At 42.0% G+C, this 23,926-nt stretch overlaps 1 protein-coding gene across 4 annotated transcripts; it reads right to left on the reverse strand.

Annotated features, from left to right (window-relative positions):
• Nucleotides 1–1,848: 1,848 nt before the first annotated feature.
• Nucleotides 1,849–23,700, reverse strand: PLEKHF2 (pleckstrin homology and FYVE domain containing 2). 4 transcript variants are annotated; one of them, XM_064706465.1, is made up of 3 exons: nt 23,531–23,700; nt 22,675–22,726; nt 1,849–5,053 (listed from the first exon to the last, which is right to left on the reverse strand). In XM_064706465.1, exon 3 carries the CDS (start codon nt 5,037–5,039, stop codon nt 4,290–4,292), a length of 750 nt encoding a protein of 249 aa, XP_064562535.1. In that variant the 5' UTR covers nt 5,040–5,053; nt 22,675–22,726; nt 23,531–23,700; the 3' UTR covers nt 1,849–4,289. The 4 variants fall into 4 exon arrangements, with proteins under 4 accessions (XP_064562535.1, XP_064562533.1, XP_064562534.1 ...); XM_064706463.1 differs by lacking the exon at nt 22,675–22,726 and having other exon boundaries at nt 23,531–23,699; XM_064706464.1 differs by lacking the exons at nt 22,675–22,726; nt 23,531–23,700 and adding an exon at nt 23,129–23,472.
• Between the last annotated feature and the right edge of the window lie 226 nt (nt 23,701–23,926).

The following is a 23,926-nucleotide window of genomic DNA, read 5'->3' on the forward strand; positions in this document are numbered from 1 at the left end:
ATGCACTAAGTGACTAAGGAGCCCTCTGCTCCTTAGCACATTATTTCACTGTCAACTCAACTGATTCACTCTGTTAGTTTTTATCCTAAATGTGTCCAAGTCCAGTTGAAACATTTTGGTTTTTACTCTGGGCACATGTAGCATTTCACAGACAATGAAAAATTTACATAGCAACCAGTCTCTATTCCAAAGACTGAGGTTCAAATTTCGTCCTGATGTTTCAGAGAATGCTCAGGTCGGTGCAGTCCAGCAGAGCCAGGGCTGTGCTCCCGAGCAGCTCCATCCCAGCTCCATCGCGGCAAGGGAACAGAGCAGAGATTCTTCCCAGCGCCGCCAGAGACCCGATGAGTCACGGGAGCCAGCTCTGGCTAGAGACCGGCTGCAGGCACAAACAAGTAGCTCAGATTTCACCAAATGAAATGCAATAGAGAGCCAAAAGACTTTCCAATATTTACTACAATAATTTGCTGTTGGAGGGGAAAGGGGGGAAATCAGTACTCTAACTCTTTTCTGTCTGTATCTGCTAACAGAACCAGGCATGCTTCTCTCAGTTCAGGGCCTACAGGAAAATACAAAAATCACAATACAATCCATAATCTGCTTCCACACAAACATTAACCAGCAACTACAGCCACCGTTTCATTTGCATTAAGAGATTAGCTAAAGCGTGTCCCCTGGGGGGGAAAGCCTCACATAAATACAAGGTTTCTGAATGTGATTTTCATAATCTGCCTGTTACAGACAGGACCTTAAAAGCTCCACTGCACACTCAGCACTCATTAATCCACTCCCCCATTTTGTTAAACTTTGTTTCAACTGAGTAGCAGTGCTTGACCCTCGGATTACAGCTACAGCAAATTCAGCTGCATCAAATCTGAAGGGAGAACAGTGGAATTTATCTTAATGGCAGTTTAGGTGCAAAAGCTAAAATTACTAGTGTTCAATTAAAATCTTCAAAAGCAAGACTTTTCCCTTTCCTTTAATATTTCTAGCAAATGACCTATGAAGTACTAGAAAACAGTGTTCAAAATGTGAACTCAGCTAAAGCAAACACGTACTTATTTTTCCAATACAGAATCTTCAACAAAGCAGAAACTGACTGCAGAGCCTTGCAGGAGACATGCACACTGTTGCTTTTATTTCATTGAATTTAGAAAAAGAAAAAAAGAGGTTAAATCTACCACAACCAAAAGGTACCCAAAATACAAAGACTGCCCACACATAATCCCTGTTTTATGATCTGGAGAGTGCAGCAGTTTTGGGAGAAGTACCAAGTTCCTCTCCTGTTCGATACCCCAAGAAGTCTTGTCCCCAGGGGTGGTGTGACAGGACCAAGAACAGAGACCTGCAACGTTGGAGCTGTGCCACTGCAAAGGCAGGGCCCCCAGCCTCTTCCAGTGACTGGAACTGTCACTTCCAGCAACCAACACCAGTCCAACAAAGCCAACCTTTGCAATGTGCTTGGTCATACTTCTTTCAAATCATTCCTTAAGTGCATAACTGGCATCTAAATCCATAACCACACTGATTTCAGAATTAGTCCTACAACTCCTTCTGCAGGTTTGTGCTCCCAGTTTATCGGTATCTCCTGACAGTGAAAACACCTGCTGCTAAACTACATGTCAATATAAATACCAGCTGCCCTGTTTTCTCTCACCTTTGAAGGCCGACAGTTAAAGAAAATTAAACACAGACTTGAAGCTATACCATGTATTTGTAAATAAAATAACTTGACAGAACAAGATTACAAAGTATGACATGAGCCCTTTCAGAATGTTTTAACTACAAGAGAAGTCAATGTTCAGTCCATATTGTAAAGTTTTAAACAAATATCACTGAGGAATATGAATATTTCCATAAAACACCTTTTTTAATGCTTTTTAAAAAAGCTTGGACCATATACAACAATTTCAGGTGAAAAATTCCACACGCACACATTGGTTTGGTTACAGCTTCAGGGGTCAGTGCAGCACAGTGCAAGTTTCATTCACAGATAAAAAGATATATGAAGTAGGTACAGGTACATTCTCAAATTACAGGATGTGATCTAACTCTGAGAAACCCTTTTCCCACCACCAAAAGGTGCTGAAAAGCAAAACATATGGAAATCAAGGGGAAAGTACACAAGGAGATGGACTCTTTAATAAGACAAGTTAATATTTGACAGCTTAAGAAAGAGGAAACAATTGGATAAGGAGGAAAACAATTGTTAGTCATTGGAAGGTATGTACGAGGGAGGCTTGGACTTTGATTCCCTAGAAAGACTGAAGCTAGCAAGTCTCCACTCCTAAAATAGAAATACCAAAATGTACAAAAGGTAAGCACTATTAACACAAAGTGCCTTCTCAGAACAGCCCATTTTCCCTGCTGCAGGGTCCCCACTCCCCTCATCTTTCAAGGAAAAAATATGTAACTCTTTATTTCCACTAATCTTTCAAGATATACAACCTGGCAATTTTACAGAATCTTCCTGGTCCCAAGTCTGCATCAAAGTGTTTTTCCCTTTGTGTATTTATTTCCAAGTAGAACAAATACTCCTCAGTGCTTCTAAAGAAAGCCTTATTTTGAGAAATTGTCTAAGCTAAAAATACTGATGCAATTTTCACCTGAAGCAATGTCTTGCAAAGTATGAGTGTAGAGTGCCTCTCTATAGATGCTAAGTGCACCTTTAGCTACCAGAAATCTCATGGAGGGATATGGCTCTGAAGTACTCTGCTAAATGTTATAAAAAAATATGACTGACACTTTCAGCATACAGAATGGGAGACTAGTGCAACATGCAGCATTGATTGTTTATTCAATAAATACTTCACCCAATTATTGCCAACCAAGGCAAACAGTGCAGAAATTGTCATGTATAGATACAAAGCTTTAACATTTTTTTGTATAAAGTCAGTCGCTACTATATCCATACAACTATTTCAAAGAGGTTTTTCTGCTTCAAAATTGAGGTTATCATTATAAAAACACAGAAACATATCTGGGGGTTTAACATGTCTTTGCAAGTGTAAATTCTGCATTTATACAGGAACATGACACTTCTGTATTCAAGAAATTAAAGTGAACACTATGATAGAGACATTTTCTGCACTGACAATTTCATGACAGTCCTTAAATACATCTCTCTTGGTCCTGGGTATTCATTTAAAATGAACTTGCATCTCACATTTATCCTGAGGTCAGCTGTGTAAAAAGGAAAGCCAGTTTTACAAGGATACTCGCAGGCTTCTTGTTCAAAAGATGAGGTTATTTTTAAACAAGCCAATAAAACTCCCGGGGGAAAGAAAAAACCCAGCCCTCTCACCAGTGTTTTAAGAAAAAAACTTGTGACATCTTTGGGAATTAATTCCAAAAATATGTAGGCTAGCACACCCAAATGCTGTATCACCCAACTAAAATTTCAGTATGCATTTGCCAAATTTGAAACTTAAACTGTTCTGAAAACAAAGTATATAAATCCCCATGAAGAATCTCCCTAAGGTTCTCATCTCAAGATCCCAACCTACAATAGAACTTCTGCAAGGAGAAAGCTGCTGAATCCTGTGAGTCTTCAGGCCTGCCTGCACAGGTGAGGATGTAACATTTGAGTGTCCATCATCCAACATGGGGTACAGTTATGACCTTGTCAAAGCTCCACTTTGAACACAGCAGTTATTTTCAATAGCACCAACAATCTCTCAGATACCAGCATTTAGGCAAATACAGACATAAAATAGGTTTGTTTCCTCCTGGATCAGCACAATTGGTACAAGGCACTGCTTGGCATAGGAAGTCATAAGTAACAGCAAAACAAGAGTTCCCAAGTTTTGTGACATTTAGGTTTGTGCACTGGATGACTTTGTAATTAATTATATACCATGGCTAGAAAAATAAGACAGTCTACAGGATTAACAAAAACATCACCATCCCGTGCATGCTCACAGTTTTCCTCCCTAGTTCTGAAAAAATCCCACATAACATACCAATGTGAAACATTAGAAAGTATGGGTTGTTAAATTAAGAAAGTACATTGCATTCTCCAATCTTCCACAAAAGTCTAACCCAGACACCACTCAAGTAAATGAAGTTGGAAAATATTCTAATAACATTTGCACCAGTCTATCCCTGCAGAGGAGAAAAATAAACAACTATTGTCTAGAGAATTCATAGATTGAGGCACATTGAAGATATTCAGGCATATTTCATGGCTAGAACAGGATTTCTCTGAGGAACCTCACTACAGACTTCCCCAAAAGCAGCTCCGTATGGTTTGAAACACAACTTGCAACACATGGAAAAACATTTGGTCCTTAATCGCTACTGTCTTCATCATCATCATCATCAGACACATCATTTAAAGATGACTTGGGTGACTGGCTGTAGGAGTCTGACCTAGCGGACTGACAGGCAGTCATCTCCCCCGTAGAAAGCAGATCGTAGCAGAAGTCGCAGATTCTCACTGGCTTGGAAGACTGGCTGGGGAGCAGGAACCTCTTTTCCGAGCACGGCCCGCACACGACGAAGCCGCACTTGCGGCAGTGGTGCCGGCGGTTGACGGGGGTGAACTTGGCTTTCTGGCAGCGCATGCACACCGCGGCTTCCGAGTCCGGCACCCACACGGCCGCGTGCTCATTGCTGGGGGTCTTCCCGCTTTTGGAGAGCAAATCAGAAACACATTTATTTATGTGGTTCATCCACTCCGACTTCTCTGTGGCAGTGGCAGCATAAACCGCAAAGGACTTGGTTGGTGTCTTGATAAGCCACCCGTTCCGTAAGTCTCCCTCATCCTGGATGGAATCAATAGTGACGTTCTCCAGTGGGATTATGTGCTGCTTGTTGTATTTCTTCTTCTGGATGACAATGTTACCATAAACAAGAATGTCGTTGAACAGGAAGAACTGCCTTGCTTTGGGCTTCTTCCTACAGAGTTTTGTTAGGACTCCCTCTCCAATCAGAACACGGCCAGGAATAGTCAGGGGTTGACCAGCTGCTCCAAAGCAGTTTTCCACTATACTTATTCTTCTAGTATTTGCCTCGCTGTTTGCCAAGCGATCCACCATCTTTCACAAGTATCCTAAAATCAGAAAAAAAAGTTTGTTATTAGAAGAGGACTGAAGCAAGCAGCCTTCCCCAAGGAAGGTACCAACCCTGCATTTCTTAAAATTCTAACAGGACCTGCTGGCTGAGAGGCACTCACTTGGGCTAGATTTAAATAAGTATTAACACCTAAGAATTTTTAGCAACTGGTTAGTCTTTTTTCCAAAACCAAAAATGTTCTATGCAGCTGACAGCTATCTTTATCACACAGACAGCACCTACAGCACTGCATTTGGAAGCCTCCAGCAACAAACCAGTTCCTCTTTAGTAAGGCTACTGCATCCTGACTTAATGCTCAAATTTCTCTTTATATCCTCCTGCACCTTTCTCCAGATGGCAACAGGAAGTATCATCCATCATTTCAAATTCTAATGCTACAAAAACATCAAGTTAACTGAGCAGCCTGGAGACCCACATTAGTTTTAACACAACAAACAAATTATACAATTACTGTTCACATAGGAAACCACACTCCCCAAACTAGCTCACAACTGCTCGTTTTTTCCAGTATGCAAACCTCAAATCATGAGCCAAAACCATGAATCTACCTGCTGGAAACATTTTGCACAGGCCACAGCTTGCACCCCCCATTACCCCTGCTTTCATGGCAAACTCTTGAGCCAGGAACAGGGTGTGAGTCATGGCTGGTGGCTCATCACCTGCTTTCTGCTGCCTTCATTTTGCAGGAGTTCTACAGTCTCCTCACCTACATGAGCCACATCTGCATCCATCACATTCAGGCAACCCACACAGAGGATAAGCCACACAGCTCACAATTGCTCCTGAGAAAGACTAAGTGACCTGCACCAGCTCAAAGTTTAAAAAAGATTACTTATAATTTCAGGAAGTGCTAATGAACTGTATGGTCCCATTACAGATTAAAGCCCCAGCTTGTTGTTCCCCAGGTAGCAAGTAAGATTTTTTCTTGTGTGAGATAGCTAAGGCATCCAACAGGGAACTAAAATTAAGAAGTCACTACAGTGATTCATACCTTGGCAAACCACTCTTTAGCCTCTTTTGCCCTAGAATTTTCCCAGGCAGAAGTCTGGCAAAGGCAAATCCTGCCAGCCTGATCCAGATCTGCACCCTTCAAACCCCTTGTGAGCACAGCCATGAACCTGAACTGTTGTGCTTGGTGGAGCAGTGAGACATCTGGCAGAGGCAAGTGCTATGGACAGACTCTCAGCACACAGAAGATGCTACCCCATGCCTCGCACAGGGCTCACAACGCCCCTTGCTACAGCCACAGCTTTGGACAGTGAAGAAGAGCAGAGCAGCAAGTACTCCAGGGCCTTCTACCTGTGCTTCACAACATGATCCCAGGGTGGGAAGTCCTCTACATCACCTACTTCTGCCATGAATACAGCATCAGCCTACAACTGAGAGGAAACTGGGCTGAGACACAGCTCAGACTCCATCGCTCTGCTACAACCTGATCCAGGCAATCTTCCTCCTACGAATCAAAGCACAGATACTTCCTTACAATATAGGGATGAAATATCTCACCAGGCCTCATCTAAATAAACATGTTACCTGTGATCACACACACTAAGTTACTGCTCTGAAAGAGTAATTAGTTTCACACTGTAATAGTTTGACAAGTGAGCTTGCAGATATAACTACCTTTTTTAAGCTCTGCACACATTATCTTGTATCGAAGATAATTCAAGACAGAAGAATCTCTAAAAGTTATTTCTCAGCGCTTGTCATGGTTTGAGCCTGGCACAGAGCCAGTGCCCCCCATGAAAATGCCTCACCCTGGTGTCTGCTGTGAGATGTGACCAGGAATAAGCAAAACAGGCTCTAACTTAAACATAAAGAACACTTTATTACCTAAACTACAGGAAAATAGGGAAAGAAAAAAAAAAGAAATTGAAAACCTTACAAAAAAACTTTCCTCCTCCCCACTCCCTGACTTTCCCAATCCGATACATTCTCCCAAAAAACACCAACTGCCCAGCCCGGCACGACACTTTAGTATACTCAAACTTCAGTTCATGAAGAGGAAAGGAGTCTTTCTCGTTCCATAGGCTTCTCGTGGAAACACACTGAAAACCTCGTGTGCTTCCCTGTCACTTCGGCACCGCCCGGAAAGTCCATTTGCCGCTTGTGACATCTTCCTTCCATGCTCAGTGCTCTCACCACTGAGACATGGCCAGAGCTGCTTTTAGGGTTGTCTTTCAAGGATGCCTTGTCTCACTCCAAAAAGGCACAGTCTCTGCTTTTGGGACATCTGTCCCCCCCATATTTTTCCAACCCCCTGGGGCCGGGGGTCCTCACGAAGAACCTTCCTGGTTTTGAGGCACTGCCTCCCCCTAAATGCAGTCTGTGTCACAGGAACAACTGAGTCCATAGCCACGAGAAAAGTCCAGCCAAAAGGCCACTCCAAATCATCTCTCCCCATCCAATCATCTCCACATTCTTCGGGCCAGGTCTTTATCTTATCTCATCTCTTATCTCCCTTCTTATTCAGCTTCGAGGAGGATTAGCATTTTTGCAAGGCCCCAATCATGCAAGAAAGGGTTAAAAGTTTTCAGTCTCTGTCTGTCCTGGGACGAGATGATACTCCCACACGTGCTGCTGCTGCGGCCGGCCGGGCAGTCTTCCTCCCCCCTTCTCCTCCTGGCTGGCTGCCATCACATTCGGTGCCGCCGGCTCTCTCTCTCTCTCCTGGGGGGGGCGGGGCTGGCTGCCCGATGTCTCGATGTCTCTTGGGGCTCCTCCACCCTTCCATCCTTGAAAGCCCCCTCAATCCCCTCTCTGTCCAGGCCCCGGGCCTACCGCATGGCTGCCCCTCCCCCCGCCCAGCAGCAGAGGCTGGACGGGGGAAGAGATCTGACCTCTGCGCTGCGACGTCCCAAGAGAGAGTGCCAAGGGCAGTGCCTTGCTTTTAACCCCTGTGTATTCTCGGAGGTGTGTCCAAACCCCACTGGCCACACCGGACGCCAGTCTCAAACCCAAAACCTTCATTGGTTTGACCACAGCTTCCCAGAATTCCCACTCCTTCCTGGTCAAACCACGACAGCGCTGTTTTTGAATTTTCTTTACATGCCTCACAGCATTAGCACAATACATGAATATTGTGTTAACTGGTTTTATGGTTAGGATAAAGCCACCAAATACAAAACAATTTTGAACTGCAGAAGGTGAAGACAAAATACAAACTGCCAAGTAAAAAGTAGTAAGAAGGGAATGGAAAAGAAACTAGGAGCTCTTTTTATGTGTACTTGCTGCTGTCCTAGGCTCCAAAATCAAATTCAGGTGCCTGAATGCTGAAGTCCAGAATCTGGAACAACAGTTAATTGCCATTAACTGCCAAATAACCATTCCCATTTAACAATATAAGAGAAATCAACAGCCTTTGCAAACATCAAAACTGAACCAACAGCCCTTCAAACTTAAAAAGCATGGCCTCAGTCACAGGGTCAGTCTAAAGTTATTTAGTAATCCCATGCTCTTCATGAAGTGGGAAAGGACATCAGTCATCACAATGCAAAGCAGACAGCCCAGAAAACACATTTTTCTGCAGGTACAAATCAACATGCACCACTTATGAACTTGCACTTTTATACAAATGATCTACAAGTTACAGCAAGTTAAATGCTTTTGGTAGTCCACAGGGGGAACACTGCTGCCACCCCGCCCACAAACACACCCATACTGAAGGGTTTCAGGGAAGCTCCTGGTGGGAAGTCACAGCCACCTGTAGGAAGCAGTTGCTGCTCCACAGCTCCAACTCAGCCACTGCACTCCCCGCCAATAAACTGCAAACTCAGTTCAAGGCCACTGCAAAAGCTTTCAAAATACAAGTCACCGGGAGAAGAAAACAAGGACAGAAAAAGCTAAAGGTTTCAATTAACTGTTCCCTAGGACAATTTAAGAGAAAACAACTCCAGCCAGGAATGTTTAATAATCATCATGGCTTGAAATCAAGAGACACAGCTCCAGAACTTCTGCCTAAGACTATTTTGAGCTTGTTGTGAAAATAATCACTAACTGGACCTTAAACAAGAATCCTGGGAAAGTTAGAAACTATTATGAAAGACAAGATAAATTGCATATCTTCTAGATTGAAACCTTTTTCTGTGATGGATAAACATTCCCACCTGCCAGCCTCAAGCCTGTAAATGCCAGAGACTGCTGCTGCCAATTCCACCTTTTCAAGGCATTAATTGTATTTTCCCACACTAACAGATTGGACTTTTTAGAATAAGCATGCAGATATTTTTCTCTTGAGTTTTTAAAGAACTGAAAATTAAAAATCCATCTGAAATCCTGTGCACACTAACGCTCATACACCTCCACTAGCCTTTTCTAAGAAAGGAAGTAAGTTCAGAAATGGAGGGGAAACTATCCAAAATACATCCTGATTACAAATAATCATGAAATATGACAAAAATAGAAATACAAGAGAAGATATCCCTAACTGACAAGAGCTAAAGTTACAAGAAGTGCACCTCTCGCTCTCATGAGCACATTGACCAAGGAGATTTAAATTAAATACTGTTCGGACACACAAAGCAACTTTTAACCCCAAGATGTCACAGTCCAAAAACAAAGTTATCAATTACCAGTCTTTAAAAATTACAATCTTTTCTTAAAGCATATTCAGATCTATTGTAAGAGATAGCAGATCATCATGCCCTGGAACTGGGTGGCAATATCCTCCTCTTCCAGTTAAAGTTTATTCTGAAATTTCTACTGTTGGCCACCATGAGAAGCAGATACTTGATTACTGCCCTGAAGATGCAGGATGTCAAGATCTGATCAAACAAAGTGATTCCTGATTAATGGCAAATTGCTGAAAACATACCCAAATCCTTCCTCAAGCAAGTGAAGAATAAACCAGAACTACAGGCTTCAAAATAAAAGGTCAGACAGCTCCACTTAAGGGGAGAGTGTCTTACAGTTTAGTAAGACACTTACATAGTCTCCATTTATGGATGCTGTGAAATTCATTCCCACTTCTATCATATGTGACTGATTTCACACTTCTGGCACACAAACTCCTAAAAGTCCTGAGGCCTTCATGCAAGGGGGACCCCATTTGTGATGGACTGCTGGTCCTCACAGCCATCAGATTCATGTGCTGTGTTCAGACGGCAGCACAATACTAGCTGCTAGTCAAAACACTTAAAAACCTGCCCCCAAACAAACCAAAAGAACACAAACAGATCACTTTGTAAGAAAACTAGCTACAAAGAGCTACTTCCTAAGCAGGGTTTACAAGTCTTTCCTAATAAATAAATCTCAACTTGCAAAATGCTGCGATACCTTCAGTTTGTCCCTCTCACACACACTCTTAGTACCTTTCCTGATGAAAATGCTGGGCAAAGGCTTTAATTTCCATGGCATAATATGCCATATAAAGGTGACAAAATACTCATGACACAGAAAGCCCCAACTCTCCTACAACATAAAGAACTGTTTTTGACATTTAAGTTATATCCACTTTTATTTACAAGTTTCAAGAGAAAGAACAAATCTGATATCAAGATCTTGCTCCTCCATTTCTAATTTTACACTTGTATCCTGTTGGCGAGAACAACCCCCTTCAATGCGATCAAACAACAGACACCACTGAAATTTCTGAAGAACTAACAAGTTATCCACTTACCTAAAACACAATCTATGCTGAGGAAGCCACGCACTTACTACAGTTATTAACATTCCAAACTACTGCAGCAGGAAAATAATTCTGTTAGGGTTGCTGTGCACAAAGTCACTTTCCACATAATTTTTTCTTTCTGCCACTGTATCCTGGAGACCAAACCAGTGCTCTCCCAGGACTCAATACTTCTACAGGTCTTATTTAAAATAGAATGTTTATTTCATATGCTAGCTCTGCTTGTGATAGCGACCAGACTAAACCGCACAGAATTGCTGCAGCTGAGGACAGACATAAGGAGTCAACCAAAAAGAATGCAACCCTGACTGACATGGTTACACCCAATTCACTACCAGTACATTAGCACTGTAGCAGTTAGCACCATAAGCAAAACCACAAATAACAAAGGTGCTGGAGGGGAGAAATGAGATGAAAAAGCTGTTGTGGCAGAGTGAGGCAGACTGCATGCAGCTCAGCACTAAACATCTCCTCACCCCAGCTCAGTGCATGCCACCATCACCAGCACTCCCTTCAGGCTGTAGGACAGGCACAGAGGGTGTGCAGGAGAGACGCAACCCAAATTCCCAAGTTTCTTCAGCAAGACAGCAGAACTGGCAGTGTTCCATTACTTTTGGCTTGAGCAAGAACAAAGTCCAGTGTACAGTCCTTGTTAACAACTGTTTATTAATTAACATCTGATTTTTAGTATTATTTTTCTTCAACACTCCTTCAAGGGAGAAAAATATTACTGGCCTTGTTATAATTGTCAGTTAATCTATCATCATCTTTGCAATTAGCTATTAGGCTGTTAACAACTACATTTAACACATTGTATTAATACAAACCGGGCAGTCTGTATTTCTCAGAGTATGGTATCAGGACACAGGCAGTTTATCCATTCCTATGAACACTCACAGTTAAAGTGACAGCTTTAAAGAAAAAAACTTATTTAAGCTGCTGCAAAAAGCACAAGAGCTCAGAACTAATCACAAAGAGGCCCATCCAGCCCTAAAGCTGCAGCAGGATCCTGGATGTTTCAAAGCCAGATTCAGCAACACAAATCCAATAAAAAAAGTGTCACTAACCGCACCATCAGAATGGCCAAGTGAGAGCTAGATATGGGTGCACTGAAGCAAATCTAGGGAATAGACAAGAGTCAGAAATGGAGTACAAAAAAAAAAAAAAAAAAAAAAAAAAGGCAGAAACAGCAGATCTAAATCAAAGCACATTGTACCTTGCCACACAATAACATGTAAATAATTATCCAGTTGTCATAGAGAGCCCTTGTTCCCACACCTGCACATACAACACCAGCAACTCTGCTACACCACATACATTCAAATTAACCATCCTTCTTACCTAAAGGTAACATACATGCTTCATAAAAGTTTTTAAGTCTCTCAATAGCAGGCAAAAGTTACAGGTTTTATCATGTTTGACTCCACAACTTGAAGGTTCTGAATGAAACAGAAATTTCACACAGAAATTCATTTTGTTTCATTATACTTAAATCACACAAATTAAACATATATGAAAGGTAGAGAAGAGCAAAAGAAATTTTTTGCAATTCAGAAACACATAAAATGTAAACCAAAGACAGATAAGAACTATCTGCAGACCAGATATCTACTGTGCATTAAATGACTGGTTTGTAAGATGACTCATTATTTGGATTCAAAGAGGAAAATATCACTTTTCCTAAAAAGAGTTCATCAGGCAGAATCAGTCATTTAGTTACATGGCAGTATTTTAGTAACAAGTTTAAAGTAATTATTATATATTATCACATCAGACTCATACAATTTTCCTCTTGCACTTTACCTATGCAAGGAAGACAGGCTAATTTGAGTTACAGCTGCATAAACACCAAAAATTAAGTTACCCAGACCCTCATACATCCCTCACTTAAAGCTCTGTCTGACACAGTAGTATCACTAGATTTTCTGGACAAACTTCCAACTATACAGGCATCTCAGTACTGTTATACAATATGGTGATCTCCATCAATATTATATATATTGCTCTTAAGAGCAACATTTGACATTTTGCACTACTGCCAAGTAAAACACAAGTGTAAATTCCTGAAGTGCAACCTGTTTAAGGAAACTTCTCCATGTTTAACATGCTGAAAATAGTTTTAGTGTGGAAAATCGCTGAACTAGAAACACATACAGCAGATCTGATACAAGTGAGAAGACAAATCAGCATGTCTTAAATCTTACTTCAGCCTCAGTAGTTACACCTCCTACCCTGCATCCTTCAGTACTTCTGAGAAGGATGATATTGACTCTTGTCCTGGCTGGCAAAATTACATTTTCTATGGACTTAGATCTCATCAGCTGTAATCAGAATCCAAGCATTCAAAGGTGGCACAAGACACCTTTACAGTCCTTGACAGGTAGGGCCAATAACAACAGCTGGATTAAACATAATATAGAAAGAGGCATTTAATTAAACTTTTATTTCTATAATTTAACATGTAAGATAAAATATTGAGGAAAATTAAGCGTTAAGTATCCACCAACCCATTTTTTAATCTCTTAGTATTTCATTCAATTATCTACAGTTATTTAAATACATTTGTAACAATTAACTGATGGCTTTTTTAATGTTAATTATATATTTGAATTATTCACCAGTTGCTTTTTATTAAATAGTAAAAAGACCAATTTAAGCATAAAGTGAAATAAAAAAAATTACCCACAAAAATATTACGTTGATAGGAGATATGGGTATGACAAATGTTTTCTAAAGGTCTTATCACTGCTAAAAGCTGACACAACAGCAACAACTAAATGCCCATCCTGTGCTGGAGCTAGGTGGATGCTATTTAAAACATAAGACAATTGTCACTTAAAGAGAAATACAGCCTTCTAACAAGCAGTTCTCTTAATGATTCTCTTCCAAAAAGTATTCCCCAAACTGCTGTATTTAATAAAGTCTTGCTATCACTATTATAACCAGCTAGTAAGGATACAGAGGATAACCCTGATAATATATCAAAGATGTATCAAGTGCAACAAAAAGCTCCATCACGATACCAAAAAGAAAGAAGACCAGAGATATTAAAGAGACTTCATCAAGGTGCAGATGATAGCAGGAAATGAGGCAATAAGATCCCTCTGAACTTCGGCGTAGTCTTTATCCAGATAATCACTTGTGACTGACCTGGTTAATGGCTGCAGTGTTCAGAAAGCTACTGATAGTGGGACAGAAACTTTGACTTGATTTACAGACAAAAAAAAAAAAAGCCCTTTTCCTTATGGCAATATAAGCTACTGAATCTTCAAACCATTTCCCACACCCTTAGTAAATACTGGTATTTAATAAAGGCAAAAAAGCTGCAAGATAAAACACTAGAAAATATGATGGCAACACCAAGGCTGCTTCAGATTACAGATGCAAAGATGCTTGCAACGTTTTATTCTGAGCACTATAAAGAAAGAGTAAGCAGCAATCAGTAGCACACTGGCAGGAAAGAGGGTGTTACTGTGGACCTCTCCCAAGTCCCATTTTATGATTCTCATGATTTATAGGATTTTCTATATGAATGCATTTTTTTCTTCCCCCCATGAAGACACATCTTCCTGCATTGTGCAAGCCTGTGGAGCAATGGCTGCAGTGTGGGGAAACACAGATTAGCTAACTCACCCCCTTACTGGTATATCCAGTATGACCCAGCAATCTTAACCCTTCATTTGTCTCAACCTGCTGGCCAATGCTGTGGCATCAACCACAGAAACCAGGCCGGAAGTATGTTCACAGCAACCACATTACTTCATGCTGTAATGTGCAGCCTGCGAATGCTCTGCCTTGACAGAACTTTAAAAACCTTCAGATTAATTCTGAGTCCAGCATACAGCCATGTCCAACTACATCATGGAAGTCATGAAAGCAAATCCATGCATTTGTCTGGTTAGATGTCATTATATACTATAATTACTATAATGGACCATATGACAGTTCATACAAACTGTAATTAACTGTTTTGTTTTTAACTTCTGCACATGACTGTCACAAACCAAATCCTACTAAAATTCTTCTTGAAAGCTCAGTGTAGATACTCTTGTTTTAACTGGATGACATCTTATAGTTTAGTAATTCTTTCTACAAATTACAGTTAATTTTTGTATATTCTAATTTCCATCTTACAAGCAAGGACTGTTCTTTCACTTTAATTCACCAGTTGTGTAATAATTGCTCATATAATGTAAATAATTCTAAATGTATAACAACAACCAAAACCCTCACTTTATTATCAAACCTGCACAGCAGGTGCATTGCTTTTCAAGTTTGCATTATCCAAAGGAGTTAGGAAGTCCTGAGTTAAGATTGCCCAGAAAGGCCAATTCTATCTTCAGGACAGAGATAATTTCTAGGGAGATCTTTCAAGATGTATGACCTTATATCCCCTAACCCACTCAGAAGCTCATGTGGGAACAGAAAGCCATCCTTAGCAAAAGACTATTTGTTTTGCCAAGCAGCATAGGTATCAGCACAGTGAGAGCAGAGCAGAGCTGTTTTACTATCCAGGCTACTCTGCTGAACAACCACCACACTCCTTGAGCTGCTGTACGCAGGGAAAACCATCCAAGTTCTGCACGTCAGCTCCTCACAAGGTTTGGTATTTAACACCATAAACCTCACCTGGAAATAGAACACCAACTTAACCTGCTTGTAAACAGAAAGTCCAACTCCCACATCCAGAGGAGCTATAATTCCAAGTAATCATAGAGGAGACACAAAGAAAGGCATGCGGAAGAGGGCTGTCCCACCAGACATGTCTGGCCTGTTTTAAACCTGCCCTGCATGAAGGATCAGAGCAACCACCTTGGCCATAAGGCCACGTGCAGGAACAGCAGCACCCCTGCTCCAAGCAAGAAACATGTGGCACCCATGAAAGAAACAGAGAAATGCAGAATTACCGAGTTCAAAGCTGCTCCCACTATCTTCTGCTTGGGGAAAACACGAAAGATGGAAATGCAAGCAGTACTAAAGGGTTTGTGCCACAGGGAAGTACGTGATCAGGAGTGCACTCCTAGACCAATTGGAAGGGGTTGCATTTCCCTCCTGTCCCCTGCAGCACCAGAATGCCCTTTAGGAGAGAAGATACAAGAATGTTCCCCCTGGACTTCTGCAGTGAGGTAAGAGGTCCAACCTTTTAACGAAGTCAGCTGCTTATTACCACTGTCAGGCTTCTATTTACAATAAACCATGGTAGCTGGTACTGTTTTTGTCTTCTGGCATGACAGAGACAGAGCTGCTGCTGGGAAGAAACATTTAATTCTTCATCCCCCACCTGGCAGTCAGGGGTTGGAGCAAACAGAGCAGCTATCTAAACTAACTTCTGTGTCCTTACCCATCTCTTGATAAGCTGAGCATTTCCCAAGCACCTACACAGGCTTACATGGCTTTGAGCAGCACTTTGGGAGCTGAGGTACTGCCACAGTTAGAGGAGAAAATTCTTAACGCTGTTCAAGATGTGAAAGAGAAGGCCACCAGCATAAGCATGTGAAATAGCTAGAATTAAAGGAATTATTATAAAAGTAACTAATCAAAAATGTACACACACAAAAGAAAAAAAAACCAAACCAAAAACACACACACAAAAAACCAAACCACAGTACACAGCCAAAAACCCTGAAAGCTTGAATTCTGCAGAGATGAACAGGCAGGCCTGATCCACCATGAATAGTGCTCAACTTCGACAAACTTGTCTCTCAAAGCACAAAAAGCAAGATCCAGGCAACTACAGGCACAGCAAATACTTGCAACTGTCAGCATACTAAAACAGGGATAAGTAAAAAAGCTGATATTTTGTATCTCTAAAAATTATGTATTAATAAACTACATAACACAAGCATGCCCTTTAAAACTAATTAACAAACAACTGACTAAAATGTCCAGTATTCAGATCAAGTTTTTATTGTCATGGGAAAACACCTCAGTATTTTGACTTGCCATCTGCAGGTATTTAAGAGCACTGTCAGTGGTTTAGCTTAACTTCTGGTGCTAGCAAACTGCATCTTTCATTTTCACCAAAGCACTGGGGACATACACCAGAGTAGAGTTTCAAAACCCATTTCCACAGACCTGAAGTTCAAAAAAGCTGAAGTTCATTCTGAAGTTTTCCACAGTTCTAAGTAGATAAAAGACATCAGAGGAAACATAGCCAGTAGATCAACACTTTACATGCGCCTGTGCAGAGGACAGCAGCCTGGGATCCTACTCCACCTCAAGCAGCTCCACGAGACACGAACCCCATCTGCTGAGCCGGTGCCTAAAGGATCACTTGACCAGGCAGCGATACCAAACACCGGGATGTATTTTTCTGTTTACAATCAAACGTTTCCCTACTCCAACTGTTTAGCTGTTTGGAGAGCCTCTCCCACAAAGTGTTACTCTCCAGTTTGGAGCAGGGACAGGGACTCGCCCCTCCCTCGCAGGCTGCCTGGCCAGGCGCCGGCCGTGCCCCTCCCATCCGACGCAGGGCTTCCCAAGGAGCAGCTCCGCTGCTGAGAGCCCCTTCGGCAGCGCCGGGCCAGCACTTGGACAAGCAAATTACTTGACAGACATACACACTTAACATTAAATGGACATTGGGTGAGAGATATTAAAAAAAAAAAAAACAACAACAGAGAAACAAACAAAAAAAACAGCCAAAAGGACCCGACCAATTTCTGAGCAAGCTAGAGCCTGCTTCAGCTTTGTCAATCCAGTATAACAAAGAGAACCCACTGCATCAACATTTTAAGCTTTAGAAAAGACCTATTTAAATTCTTTTGAGGAGGGGACGCAGCATCATTAGTATAGAGCAGCTGCATCTCTGTTTTTCTACAAGAACTATTGCCAAATTCATCTTGCAAGCAATTTTCCAAAACCAGATTGGCTGTGTGGTTTGTTGTTGTTGTTGCTGTGGATTATTACAGCACACACGGAGATAACTTGTTCATGGCTACCCAGCCCTCTCAGTCTATGTGAAAAAGAGGATTGGGTTTCCAGTGATTGAAAGAAATTGTATTTTTCAGCATGCTTCTTGCAGCAACTTTAACTGACAAGTACAGAACATTCACAGAAAAATCGCTATGCATCTGTAAGACAGAAGTATACATTAAAAATAGCACCTCCTGGATCTCAGGGCACCCGCTTGTTTCAGCACCTAAGAGCTACCAGACCAGCTACATGTTTCAAAGACCTTCATCAGTTCACAGAATTTACTTTTCCTTTTTTTTTTTTCCCCACAAATGCAGCCTGTTCAATGGCTCATGTACTTTTATTATGCACAGGCACTTAAGACAGTGTTAAAAAAGAAAAAAAAAGCTTTCTGTTTTAAGTTGTTTTAAGTTTTCTTTGGTTCATTTTTATTACCATTACGAGAGAAGTTACTGGCTTAACTAACAGTCTAACAAGGACTAGAGGACAGGCAATAATTCACAGCATGACCAAACTAGAGAGAGTTACCAAGTAGTCAGAGCCTGATGAGAGCCATTAATTTTCTACAAAGTACTACAACACAAAAGGACTTTCACTTTTAGGAAGCCATGTTTTAAAAGAGAGCAAAGTTTTCCCATGGAGTCTCACAATTTACAAGCACAGCAACATAACATCATTGCTATTTCATTTTTATTATATCAGTCTTTTTCACCTGCATGTGTTCTTTGAATCCTGTTATAGGAAAAGAAGCTGCACAACAAAGAGGTTTCTTTTATCAGCTCAGTAATTTTAAGCATTTCCACAAAACTAAACAAGACAAGCCAAGTAACAACACTCAACCTTCTCTTCTCTAAGCAGGTGCGATCACCTCAACTTTCTCCTGCTCCTGACCCACCTAAGCTAAGAAATTTCTACTTTGAGGAGTAACCCTAATAATATATCATACTGCAGAAATACTTTCAGGAGACCAGGCAGCTGACTGCTGACCTAACAGGATCAGACAAAACACACTGCTGCAGTACACTCTCAATATTATAGCAAGAAAAACAGAATATACAGACATACTGAACTCTTTCAAATTCTTCACTCCTTAATTAAAAAAAGCTCCAAGTAACTTCTACCACTAGTTCATCAGCAAGAATGGACTAAGGACAAGTATGACTGGTTGCAGGGAATCCTTCCCCTACTATTTAAAACCACTGAAACAAGTTGCCCAAGTTTGTACCAAAAATGGCTCATACCCCAGTAACCATGTGCAGGGCTGGCATCAGGAGATCCCAGAGGTGCAGGCAGCCAAAACACAGCTTAGGGCTTGGAATCAAACTACACGTGATTTTCAGAAAGCTTGACAACACTGAAGTGCTGCAATCATGGACCTGTCACTGCTGATCCCTAGCAGTATTTAAAATATCTTTATCCAGCATTATTTAAAAACACATAAGCCAATATGGCAAGGGTTGAATTCTCTTTGAGCAAAGGACATAAGACCTTTCTTACATCAAATGCTGCTACCTGGTGAAACATGGATGAATGATGAAGGTCTAGAAAAGTGACATGTGACAGCTATTAATAAAAGCCAAAAGGAAACCTATAACAATGATGCCATAAATAAAATTTGTCACTCTTCAATGTAACTAGCTCTTCAAACATAACCTGTGTGTTAAAAGGGCAGTTCACTCGCCTCAATGCTGTTACCCTAGATCAGAGAGAGGGGTGGAAGGGGAACTAATCACTGACACACACAGCTTTCAGAACAGAAGTACACTGAAAATCACTCTCAGAAGTTTTACATTACCAAGTATTGACAGCTAAGGCAGGAGAAATTTAAAGCAGAAGGAGAAGAGTAAAAACAAGGAGTTATTTCCTGGAAGAATCCCTTAATCACAGTAGCTTACTGTAGGTGATGGCCTTCCTGGGAAATGCACTCACTGGCCCTTTTCCCTTTCACTGCTTGTCAGATGTGTTGGATTTATTTTAGTTATATGGAAAGCAACTGGAGTACAGACTATACAGAGGACAACTGGAAAACTGCACAAAAGTTTGCACTGAAGTTAACCTGCACTAGGAGATGCTGGCAACCTGAACAGCTGTGTGTATGGTACACTGTTAATTTGGTTAGCAAATTATATGTACACTTTAGAAATGCAGATGTTAAAGAACATGCTGTAACTTTTCCTTTTTCAGAAGGCATACTAAGCACTTAAAAGCAAAACAGTTACCTCTAGACGATATGCTGGAGGCACAAGAAGCACTTAAAAAAAGCTAAAGCTGCTGATACAAAGATCCTATTTATCACTATTTAGCAGCCCCCTGTGTCTGCTTGAATCAGTAGAATTTCTCAAGAGATTGTCTCTCAACACAGTAAATAACTGCTTGCACGTCATCTTACTAATTCACCCACATTCTTACAACCCCCATCACACTGGGGATTGGAGGACAGGCTGATGCAGCAACAACATTCCTGTATTGGAAATCCTTAACTTTCAACTGTTTTTTTTCTTCTTTTGGCACACGTAGCAGGATTCTGGGACAGTCTGACAAATGCCAAAATCCTGCTACCTTACATACACAATACGCTTAACACTGTTTTACTGTAAAATAAAATGATGCAAAGAGGAAAAAATAAAAAGTCACTTCCTTCCATTTCATTTTTTAAATCCTTAAATTATTTACAATCACTAATAAAAAAACCCAATCAAATTAACAAAAAAAAAAATCTCATCCAAAGAAGCAATACTCTTACCTATGTATGCAACTAAAGTCAACATGTGTGCATTTCTGACTATGTAGCATTAAAGGAAGGCTGAAAAACACACAGTACTCTTCAATAACACTTCTCCAGAATAATGTTTATTTTCTTAAAGGGAGAATTTTTGTCCTGCAAGTCTCAATCAAGCCACTTCTCATGTGTAAAGACTCATTTATTTCAACCAGACTACTCTTGCAGCCCTGAATTTGCAGGACTCTACTTGCTAACATAATCATATCTTACAGTTCATGACAACAATAAAATAATCTTTAGTAAAGATATTCTACCACACCTATCTATAGAGTAGTTTTTCACCCCTCTCAACTATAAAAACAAGTCCTCCAATGAATCACGAAGACAAAAGTCATCCTGCAACAGCAAACTTGGCACTTGCAGCATTAGGGAGAAAGTTTTAAATACGTGTTTCTATTTCAGAAATCCATATTTGCCTGTATGTATTCTCTTTTGGAATATCATACTTTCATCCAAATACTGAATTAGTTCATGAAAGTAGTAAAATATACATATATAAGCATGATCTAGAACTTAAAAAAAAAAAACAAAAATTAAATGGAAAAAGTAAGCCTGAATATTAACACAGCTTAAAATAATCACAAACGTACCTTTACAATTTGAAGCTGTACAGAACAAAATTCCATTTTCTAGTACAAAATCAAGAATCTGTATTTCTAGCCTATCATCATCTAAGAATTGTATTAGTTTTTAATACTGGGATTTCCTTACTTGACATCATTCACTAACAGGTTCACTTTAAGAACAAAAACTGGCATGCCATTTTGTTTGCTAGGACATCACTTCCAACATTTTATCTAATATACATTTTCAGAAAATGAGGTCTGCAAGTACTAAAAAAATAAACTCTGCCTTATCTATGTGCCATGCCTTGACCCAAAGCTTTCACTTAAACACCTCTAGCCCTCTTTGGTGAAGACAAGCCACTAAAAAAGCTGTAAGTGCATGAAACCAGTGTTTGTACTCTGCCATAATTGCTCTCATGGGGCTTTTGGCAATGCGCTGTCATATCGTGCCTCACATGAAACTGCAGTTCCACCTCTTTACTGCTCTGAAACTACCCTGCATCCACTAACCACAACAGCGAAACTTAAACCCACCATAGCTTTTGAATATAGCAAACAGTTTGCCAATGATATTTTTTGTAAACTAAAGGGCTTTAGGATACTATGGATAGATCCTTCTGTTACTCTGGGGACATGTCTAATTACTGCGGTTGAAGCTCAGCCCTTGATTAAGGGAGACAGGACAAAACTCTAGCTGAAAAATTATTTCATCACTGCACCTAATGAAAACTCGCTTTTCAGCTAAAAAGATGCTACTCTCTTTCTACAGAGCACAACACGAAAACTGAACCAGCTTCTCCAGCTAAAAATTTCTACACACCAACTCTCATTTAGCATTTAAGGGACTTCCTCTATATGGGCTTCTATGTAGAGCAAAACGCAGACACACCAAACGGCACACAGCTGATTTGCATTCAGAAGGAAGAATTTGGGACTCAGGCACACAGCACTTCACTTTCACTCTTGTTTTCAACAAAATTGGTGGCACTAAAACTCTTGGGAAAGTATTATTTAAGAAAGTGAGCTGATATAAAAGACATTTAACAACACTGGGATTCCTATTACCCACTGGGATTAGTCAACAGTATTTAGATTAGAGGCTAAAAGCAAGAGCACTGCCTTCCGAGCTAAAGAACCGATTCCATTCTGCATGCTGATGACTGCACACAAAGCAATTAATCTGCAGGATCTCAGCGCCGATTATACTGCTGTCTTTAAATACTTCCCTTCTTTCAGACAGGCATCCCTAAAATAATTCAATATACAAGTATCAGAATTTAGGATCTGAATATTTAAGTTCTCCTCATTTCAGGAGAGAAAGAGGAATTTGCAGTCTCACTTCTGAAACAGATTCCTGCGTTGTGGGTCTGGTTTTAGAGTCACTTTGCCTACTGTATTAACCTCATCTGACCTTAAGCTGTTAGGCACATTGAAGCTTCAGCTATAGTGTTTCTCAAATAAGCATCAACCCTTTCAGTAACTCTTAGCACAGCCTGAGGACAGCCTGAATTAGAACTTAATGATGCTTCTGGAAGCATTTGCATCAATTGAGCCAAAAGACAATCCTTGATCTCTGGTTAAAGATATAAAAGGTCCTTTTGGTTATCAACAACCATTGTGCTGATGCGTCATGTCAAAACTCGAGTTTACAGCTATTTCCCTTAGTAGGGACAAAGCCGATGCCAGGACGTGCTGCTCAGCAGACTCACCCATCGCTTTCTTGCCGTGATGAGCAGTTCTGCCTTTTATAAACATCGGTGCCTATGAACATAAGTATTTCGAATGAGGCGAGAGGAAAAACACGCAGCTGTCTTTTCTCGAGCTACTTTCAGAACACAGCTTATGAGCCATACGTATCTCCGGCAGAGCAGTTACATTCCCCTCAAAACAGGCGAACTTCATACAGGGGGAAAAAAAAAAAAAAGGCACCTTATGCTCGCAGCCGCACGACTCGCGGTTCCGCTGTTTTTTCACAACAGTGCCAACACTTTTCGAGCGACTCGCTCTGAGAACGAAACGGAGTTTCCCCGGGCGAGCGAAGGGTCGGGGGCAGCGCGGCCCCGCCAGCCCGCCGGGGCAGGAAGCGCCCTCCGCCCGCACGCCCGTCCCGCCGCCTCAAGGCGCCTCGGCGGAGTCACGAGTCGAGGAGTTTCGGGCACTTACGTAACGCCGCGGGCCCGCCGCCGTTGTTGTTTCTCCCCTTTCCCGAAGACGAACTCGTTTCCGAGACCCCCAACTCCCTCAGTGCCCTGGGACAAGCCAGCGTCCGCCGCCGTCGCTTCCTTCCCCAGGTCCTGCCCGCCCCGCCGCCTCCTTCCCTCCCTGCCGGCGGGACGCGGCGCTGCCCCAGCCCCGCGGCGGGACAGCGGAGCCCAGCGCCGCCTCCCACCGGGGAGCTCCTTCCCCTCCCCGGGCAGCCCCCGGTTCTCAACATGGCCGCGGGAGAGGGGCCGGAGTCCCGGCGGAGAAGGGCTCCGCAAGGAAAGTTTCTCTCTCACTCCCCGGTCGGCCCCGACCCAAGCCGATCCCCAGCCGCCCGGAACACGGCCGGACGGCGCTGCTCACCCGGTACAGCCCGCTCCGGCCGCCGCCTGCCCTATTCGCCGCACGGCCGCGGTCATACACCCCGCGCCGGGGGACGGGCTCCGGGACCGCGCCCGGCGGGGCGGGGCCGCCGCCATCTTGGGCGGGAAGGAGTAGCGCCTCGGCCGCGAGCTGCCTGCCCACAGAGCCGCCCTGAGCGGGGAGGGCGGGCCGAGCTGGGGCGGCTCGGCCGATCCCGAGCCGTGGGTGGCACCTCGTGGGAGCGGCATGCTCCGGGCAGGACAGCTCCCTCGTCGGGCTTTTCTAAGAGATGTTCTTTGTGGACGATCGCGGGTTTGTGCTTAGCTCTGAGTATGCTCACCCAGAGGTAATTCGGGATGGGCACGTTTTTAACCACCTCTCTCTACGCAGCAGATG

The sequence above is a fragment of the Zonotrichia leucophrys genome, chromosome 2, assembly GCF_028769735.1.
Source record: "Zonotrichia leucophrys gambelii isolate GWCS_2022_RI chromosome 2, RI_Zleu_2.0, whole genome shotgun sequence".
NCBI lineage: Eukaryota > Metazoa > Chordata > Aves > Passeriformes > Passerellidae > Zonotrichia > Zonotrichia leucophrys.

Coding starts and splice junctions, on each gene's coding strand:
- PLEKHF2 (XM_064706465.1), bottom strand. CDS start 5,039: ATGGTGGATCGCTTGGCAAACAGCGAGGCAAATACTAGAAGAATAAGT.